This window comes from Cynocephalus volans, chromosome 3, assembly GCF_027409185.1.
Source record: "Cynocephalus volans isolate mCynVol1 chromosome 3, mCynVol1.pri, whole genome shotgun sequence".
In the NCBI taxonomy this organism is placed as follows: domain Eukaryota; kingdom Metazoa; phylum Chordata; class Mammalia; order Dermoptera; family Cynocephalidae; genus Cynocephalus; species Cynocephalus volans.
This window is the reverse complement of record NC_084462.1, coordinates 171,767,715-171,776,027: the sequence shown is the minus strand read 5'-3', so window position 1 is coordinate 171,776,027 and position 8,313 is coordinate 171,767,715. Positions and strand designations below refer to the sequence as shown.

General features: G+C 52.2%; 1 protein-coding gene across 1 annotated transcript; it reads right to left on the bottom strand.

Annotated features, from left to right (window-relative positions):
* Positions 1-1,414: 1,414 nt before the first annotated feature.
* Positions 1,415-6,616, bottom strand: SERPINA1 (serpin family A member 1). The gene is made up of 4 exons (XM_063091079.1): positions 5,968-6,616; positions 4,025-4,295; positions 2,599-2,746; positions 1,415-1,606 (listed from the first exon to the last, which is right to left on the bottom strand). Exons 1-4 carry the CDS (start codon positions 6,614-6,616, stop codon positions 1,415-1,417), a joined length of 1,260 nt encoding a protein of 419 aa, XP_062947149.1.
* Positions 6,617-8,313: the final 1,697 nt, after the last annotated feature.

The following is an 8,313-nucleotide window of genomic DNA, read 5'->3' as shown; positions in this document are numbered from 1 at the left end:
CCAGGTCTTGAGACACTCAGGTCTGGCATCATCCTAGGTGCTAGATGATGTTTGTATCATTAATGAAATTTGTTGTGGTTGGACGTCTCAAGGTGAGTAAGTTCAAAGATAGTGTCACTTGTTTGGGAAACAGCTGGTATCCATCGATTCGACTGAATCGTGTGAAGTTGCTGATATTTTATCATTCTGGCCTACCAACATAAGAATTTCATTTGACTCAACCTAGAGCTTCATGTACACATTCATCCTAGTGAGTGGTTGGACAGTGATTATAAGATTAGCAGGGGATGGGCAGTGCCTTCCACAGGACAAGACCACTCCTGGGAGGGTCAGGAGGAGCAGACTCCTTCAGCTGGGCCCAGGGGGCTTCCTGGCAGCTGTAGCCCTTCAGCAAGGCCTTGGAGAATGGGAAGGGGCCCCATGGCCCTTATGACAAGGGCTTCTCGGGAACAGCTTCCTGCCTGCCACTCCACCAGAGCTGGGGTTGCCCTGAGAAGACCACAGGAGAACTATGGCAGGAAGATGCCAGGTTGCACATGGCCCCAGTCAGAGGTCAGCCAGGGGAAGGCAGGCAGGGATTGTGGGTGTCGATGGTGCTGTACGTTCTCTCCCATAGCCAAGGAATCCCATCAATGACCTTCCAGATTCATGTACGGCACCATGGCCACATGGTCGGGGAGAAGAGGATATGGGGCAAATGGTCTTGGGAGCCTAGTGGTTCTGGGTCAGCTTGATGAGGAGATAGAGACCAAGACCCAGAGAACCTCTTCTTTACCTCGGGAGAAGGGACCTGCTCCTAAGCAGAGGTGTGTGAGGGTTCTTAGGGCAGTGATGGAATGACAAGGACAGAAGTAGGTGTTTCAGTCTGGCCCCAAGGAGAAAGGACTGTGGGAACAATCTGCCTCAGCTGTCTGCAGGAAATATCCTGTGAGATTTGGGGCCCAAGCCAGGTCAGGGGACAGAGTGGGACAAGAAGGGGACAGGGTCTTCTTTCTTCTGTTGCTGGGGACCCAGCAGCTTGATGCCAGGGTGTGAGCTGACAGCCCTGGGTGCCACAGGAGGGGCAGCCAGGATGGCATGGCCTACCCTGCAGGGGAGGGAGGACAAGCTGGTGTGTGAGCTGTGCCACCCCCCTCGGGATTCCATAAGAACGAGGGCCCAGAGCCTGTGAGGTGTGGCTTCAGCCACATTCACCCTTGCCCTGCACCTGCCCGCACAGTGCAGGTGCTTCATAAATGGTCAGTGGACACCTGAGAGAATGCTGGGACCTAGGTGCCCCCAGAGAACCTCAGTGCACACAGGGAGACTCAGAGACCACAGAATGAAGGATTTGCAGGTCTCCCTCAGGTGAGGGCCAGTCAGACCCTCTTTAATGTCATCAAGGGAGGGGGCCTGGGCTGGAGGGGAGAAGCTGTTATTTCTGTGTGGGATTCATCACTTTTCCCATGAAGAGGATGGTCTTGCTGATGTGATCATAGATCATGAAAAGGAAGGGGCTGTCGAGCTTGACTGTGATGGGTAAAGACATGGGCATGAATTCCAATATCGTGGCCCCAGTTGCTTCTGTCCCTTTCTCATCCATGGTGAGCAGAGCCTTATGCACGGCCTGGAGGGGAGAGAAGCAGAGGTATGTTTTGAGGGTGTGTCGTCCCCCAGCCCAGGCCCGGAGACAAGGCCCCTTGCAGACAGCATCATCCAAGAGGGCTCACTGGAGCCTTTCTCCACCTGGACGGTCCTGCCCTGTCCCCTCCCTCTGCGGTCACACAGGGCCTTTCTTTCTCCCTAAGCCTCCGCCTTTGTCAGCCAGCTCCCCTCCCCCTTCCTGGGACACCCCCACAGCTCCACAAGGCAGGGGATCGTCCTGCATGGAACTCTGCCTCCACAGACCTGTGCTTCTAGGACATGACTGTAACCACTCGGATGGGTACATTCACAGGCTTTGTCCACAGCCAGGACCACAGTATGCAGCTTAGAACTGAGCAGCTGTTCTTCAGTCACCTTTGTTTTTTGACTGGTAAGGGGATCGTAACCCTTGGCTCAGTGTCGTCCCCACCACGCTCAGCCAGTGAGCGCACCGGCCATCCCCATATCAGATCCGAACCCGCAGCCTCGGCGCTCCCAGCGCTGCACTCTCCTGAGTGAGCCATGGGGCTGGCCCCTTCAGTCACCTTTGATTCTCCTGAACGACAGCCGTCTTTGGTTGAAATCACTCTTTAACTCATACTCTGTTATTCTCCAATAACTTTGCATCTCACAGACAGTAAGGGCCAGACAGTCCTTTAAAATCACTGAGCCTAAACTTCTCCATGTAAATATGGGTAAATGGAGGCCAAGAGACTCAAAGGCCCTGGGGAAAGATTTGTGACAGTGAGACAACCTCACGGGAGGTCCCTACGCTGCTGGCAGCACAGGAAGCCACCTCCCCACTCAGTCACCTGAACACGTCCAGTCTCGGTGAGTCAGGTGCATCCTCAGGAACTCAGATGCATCTTTGTGTGTCCCTCGGCCCTCTCCTCAGCCTCGTGCCTGAGCTGTGGCTTCACATACACACTGCCCTACAGACACCATGGGACAATGCAGTCGTCAGGGAAACCTCACCTTGGAGAGCTTCAGGGGTGCCTGCTCCGTGACCCCCGAGAGGTCGGCTTCATTGCTGAAGACCTTGGTGATGCCCAGGTTTCTCAGGACTGTCTCCAGATTGTAGGTTTCAGATAAGGACAATTTGGGAACAAATACTTCGGCAGACCTGTCATGCAGGGAAGAAAACGAGGAGTCTCTCACCATTTCTAAGGTTCCTATTCTGCTCAGATGCACCATGGGTGCAAATGTTTTCTTCTCTGGTTGTTTCTCTCACTTGGCACTCTCTCTTCCCCACCCGCACTGAGATGGGAAATCGGCCTCGATTTGTTCTACTTTTAGCTTCCTCTGCACCTGGCATCAGAGAATGTGAGCCTCAGTGACTGATCTTGTCCTGGCAGCCTCTGAAATGCCACCTCTTCCAGGAAGCCCTCCAGGTAGATTCAGGGTGTCTCCCACAAAGCATGTCTCATCCTCCCCCACAGTGCCTGGTCACTGTCCCCCAGCCTGGGACTCCCCAGGGCCTGACTCCCAGGGCACCGTGGGGCATGGTGGCAGGTGCTGAGTGATGTCCCTTCAGTGAATGAGAGAAGAGCGACTACAGAGGGCTGAGGCTCAACTCTCCCTTTCCATGGGGACGAAGCGAGGCCCTGAGAAGGGGGTGATGTGAGCATGCAGATTGACACCGGCCCTCTTTGACCACCTCCAGCCTCGGCCCCTCCTTTTCTCACTCCGGTGCAGGGACTTTGGGAGGGGTTGGGGTAGCAGAGGTACTGAAACTTCTATTCATATTTTAACCTTATACTTTTTGCATTTTCATAACCGTTCTAAAGTGTACATATTAAATAGTTCAGTGGAGCATGGGCATATTTATGAATGCAGAAATATGCACTAATTTGTGGTGCACGCTCAAGTATTGTGTACTGCTGGGCACCCAATAAACCACACTGACGAGGTGGCAGAGAAACTTGAACATTCTGCAAGCAGGTCCTGGACTTTCCCACAGTGGCCCTTGCTTTTCTCACCTCCTGCACGCAGCTCCCCCCCGTGCACCAGCGACATCTGCCCTTGAGCACCACCCTTGCCAGCTGCCTTTGCCAAGAAGCCCGTCTCTAAGTTGTTTTGCCATAGCATGTGCTGGTGTTGCTGTCCCTACCCCAGGCACTCGGTGTTGGGAAGGGACAGTGTCCGTACTGGGGAGGAAGTTCCCAAGGACCGGACTTTGTCTCCTCACCTCTGGGTACTGTCCCTTTCACATGCCTGGCTGGTGCTACCTGAATTGAGTGCTGGCCCCAGTCTGGAAGCACAAGGCCGTGCATAGTAGCTGTGTCCCAAGGGATGTGGGGCCCACCCTCCCCAGCCCTCTGGCCAGTCCCAATGTGCATCAGTGCTGACATGACGCAGAGGTCTGGGACGCTCCTGCACCAGCCCCCGGCTGGAGAATCACCTCCTTTGTCTGTGTTTCAGGAACTTGACGATTAACTCCTTGGAGAGGTTGGCCTCCAGCTGCTGCAGTTTCCCCTTGTCGGGCAGGAAGAAGAGGGCGGTGGCATTGCCGACGTAGTCCAGCATCAGCACCCAGCTGGCGAGCGTTGTGCAGTAATGGGTGTCATACATGCCCAGGCCTTTCATCATGGGCACCTTCACGGTGGTTGTCTCATCCACATGGAAGTCCCCCTCCACAGTATGGTTTGCGTCGAAGGGCTTCTCCCACTTGCCTGGAGAGAGGGGAAGGCGGACATCAGCCAGGGGAGGGGTAAAGGCTTTGATAAGTGCAGGTGAACGAGCCCTGAGCCCCCTGGGGAGACGCATTTCTCTGAGTCTTATCTTCATCACCTGTAAGCAGGGCTGCAATCGAACATCCCCGCTAGGGAAAGGGCTTTTTTTAAAGGATAATTCAGGACTGGAGGCAGATCCAGAATTCCTATATAGCATCCCAGAGCTGAGATGCCATCCTGGTTGTGCCACGTAAGCATTTTTATTAGGATTATAGTAGTCCCTCGGAATCCACGGGCATTGTTTCCAGGACCCCTCACAAATACCAAAATCTAAGGATGTTCAAGTCCCTTATATGAAATGGCATAGTATTGGCATGTATTTTAAATCATGTCTAGATTCTTTATAATACCTAATTCATAGCACATGCCATGTAAGTAGTTACGCTGTATCGTTTTTTAAATTTGTATTATTTTTATTGTTGAATCGTTATTTTTTATTTTTATTTTTTAAAAAATATTTTCAATTCACAGTTTGTTGATTCCACAGATATAAAACTCAGGGATACAGAGGGCCAACTGTATATGTTTATTGGAGGGTGACTTGGGGGCTATAAATGAAAATTTTTGGCACCCGTCATATTTTGGTGCCTCCTTATCTGGGGCTCCCTGTCCCTCATTAACTGATGGCTTAGGCAGCTTTCACGGCATACATTCTGGTTACCCCTCCTAAGGCCTTCTCCTGGGCCTGCCTACACTTCAAATGCACGTGCCTGGGCAGCTGCCCCTCTGCTACACTGAGAGAACTTCACCATAATGGCGAGACAGAGTGGGCAGGTGCCTCAGGGACCCCTGAGCCCACCATCCTTGTTGGACAGGAGGAGGCAATGTGGCTGGAGAGGGGACGAGACCTGCCCCAAGTCCACAGCAGGGCTGGGCCCTCAGTTGTGCTGACCCAGGGTGGGCGCTCCCCACTGTACTACCCTGCCTCAGGAGCAAGGGGGCCACTGTGGGGGAAGCAGCCCCTGGCCTTGACCCATTCCCCTCTCCAGGCTACCTCCATGGGACAGTTGAAGCAGCCTTAGAATACCCTGGGGGCCCATGGGGTGCTGACCTGCATCCTTTTTATCCTCACCAAAACCTGACAGCAAGGGTGTTATTTTGTCCATGAGGAAATAGGAAAGTAGCACCCCAAAGAGGTGAAGTGGCTTGACTGTTGTCAAAAGCTGTAAGTGGGACAGGCCGGATTTGAACCCAGGTCTTTCAGATTGTGAAGCTGACAGCCCTTCCATGACACTGGAGTGGTCCTCCGTGTGTTCCTTGAAACGCTATTCCCGTCATGTAGTGTGCTACCATTTGTTCTGGCTGTGTGTCTGGGAAGTGTCACATACTCTACTCCTCAGCCCCCGTAGGGGTTCACTATGCAAAGGACATGAAAGGCCCTGAAGAGTCTTGCAGAGAAGCTGATCATTTTGACTTCTTAATTCAATATTCCCCAAACTTATTAGACCATGGAAAATATTTTAGTGTTTGCGTGTGGAAAATTGAAAAGCCCAGGCTGAGATGCATGGCCATCACCCATAATGCACTGCCAAGGAAAGTTTAAGAAATGGTCATTTGAGAATGTTTTGGGGTGTTTCCATGGGAACCAGCTCGGGCTGGTGTGCAACCTTACCTTTAAAGAAAATGTAATTCACCAGAGCAAGAACTGTGTTTTCGTCAATCTGTTTGACCAAATCCACAATTTTTCCGTGGGTTTCCTTCTCCACATAAGAGTTGATCTTTCTCTTGGCCTCTTCGGTGTCACTGAAGTTGACGGAGACGGTATCTGAGTGGTACAGCTTCTCAGCATCCTCCAAAAATTTATCCACTAGCTTCAGAGTCTTGTCAATAAACAGGCCGTTGCCGGTGGTCAGCTGGAGCTGGTTGTCTGGCCTGTTGAGGGTGTGGATGAGATTCTGGAAGCCTTCATGGACATCAGCCTCAACTATCTCTGTGAGGTTGAGATCCAGGCCCTCCAGGATCTGAGTGTGAGTGTCAGCTTTGGTCCCCAGGGAGAGCATGGCAAAGGCCGTGGCGATGCTCACTGGGGAAAAGACGACATTTGTGGTGTTGGACTGATGGGCCAGCTCGTGGTACAAGCTGAAGGTGAACTTGGCCAGGTTTGGGGAGATCTTGTGGGAGGCTGGATGCTTCTCATCAGGCTTGGGTGCATCTGTGTCCTGGGCAGCATCTCCCTGGGGATCCTTATTAGCCAGGGAGCTGGGGACTAGGCAGCACAGGCCAGCCAGCAGAAGGAGGCCCCACGACAAGGAGGATGGCATCGTCCTGCAAGACAGAGAAGGGGGTGCCAAGCCCCGAGTCAGGACACATGGTGACCTCCACTGTCCACTGACTGATACCAGGTGAAAGTAGCCACTGCTTATTAGACACCTGCTGTGTGCCCGGCTGTGCCCACCACTCTCCTAATCATCATCTCGGGAAGAATCAGAGGACGCAGAACGGACATGGTGCTTGCCACATACCAAGCTCTGTTTCTAAGCACATGCATGTCTTAACTCTTTTTATTCTTCCAACAATTTCATGAGGTGGTAATATTACTGTCATCCGTTTACAGATGAGAAACCAAAGCCCAGAGAGGTGAAGGCACATGTCGAAGGTCAGTGAGCAGGTAGAGTGGCAGAGCCAGAACCACACACTGGGCCCTGAGTCCATGCTGCATAGCTCTCCTTATACCTGAATGACCGTGAGGCGTAATTGCCACAGCCCCTGTATATAAAAGAGGAAACTGAGGCACAGGAAGTCATGAGCCTGCCCATGACTACCTGAGAATTGGGCCACATCAAAATCTAGAATCACTTTGAGCTGCAATAGCTCTTGGAGGACTTCCATCCAACCCCACTATTGAATGGTCATGGAATCTGCTGCACAGAGGGAAAGCATCTTGCACAGTCACATAGTGAGAACATAGTGGTGCTGCAATAACCCCCCTGGGGGCCGTGCCCACTCAACACCCATGAAGACCCTCAGCCCCTACTGAGTTTTCCTGAGAGAGAAGGCTGTCCCCACATTGCTCTGTGGTCCCAGCCACAAGCATGGGCTGGTGTCCCTGCAGTCAGCTTACCAGCCATCCTGGTCACCAAGTGTGTCCCAGTTCTGGGCTATCACTGTCAGGAGCATTAGGAATGCAAATCTCTCATTTAAAGTGGGGGTGTGTGTGGAGGGGGGAATGGGAGGTGAAAAAACATATCTTTTATCTTCAGACAGACCTGGGTTCTAATCCTGACTCTGTCACTTGCCAGCTGTGTGAGCCAGGACAAGTCATTTAATCTCTTTGGTCCTCATTTTGCCTTATATATAAAGTGGGGTTGTTGGAAGAATTCAGTGAAATAAGTCTAGACACCAAACCTTATGTCAAAGGGATCTTAGAAAGCAGATTTTGGGGGGAAAGAGGCTGGCAGGTGTTGCAACCTCAGAGCCATCAGGTGACAGGCAGGTGAGGGATGTGTTTCATGGGTGGGAGTGTGACAATAGGGAGTGGCAAGGTCTGTGGCTGAAGCAGCAAGAGCAGGCTCTGCCAGTGATGGCCAAGTCAGTGCCATCCACAGCAACACAGAGCTGCCCTGCCCCCAGAGCTCCCTCTGCTCCAGATGTGCCCAGGCCTCGGAGCACCAATCTGCAGTCGCCTAAGCAAGACTCGCTCTCTTCACAGACGGGGAAGCTGAGATCTGAACTGAGGAGAGTGTGCCTATGGTAACGTAGTTAGCTACTAGTCACATAAACATCATCATCTTAATAAAATACAAAGAGAAAGGTGTCCTTGAATTTGGGATATGAAAATTGGGGGTATTTTGCCTCCTAATCTGTTTCTTTTAACCTCAGGGGCCCAAGACCCATTCTCTCCTGTCCTTCTGTTAAAGGCAGCACCCACACCCCCAAACCTAGTACTGGGGAAGCCGATTGGAAATAAGAGAGCAGACAGTGAGCACTCAGAGAGGTACAGACACAGAGGCTGAGCTTT

Bases quoted from the DNA above. Each gene is read 5' to 3' on its own strand.
- SERPINA1 (XM_063091079.1), bottom strand. From the start codon at position 6,616: ATGCCATCCTCCTTGTCGTGGGGCCTCCTTCTGCTGGCTGGCCTGTGC. The intron at 2,747-4,024 runs GTGATTCTCCAG...CCTGCATGACAG, and splicing joins CTGAAACACAGACAAAGGAG to GTCTGCCGAAGTATTTGTTC. The intron at 1,607-2,598 runs GTGAGGTTTCCC...TCTCCCCTCCAG, and splicing joins CACCCCTGAAGCTCTCCAAG to GCCGTGCATAAGGCTCTGCT.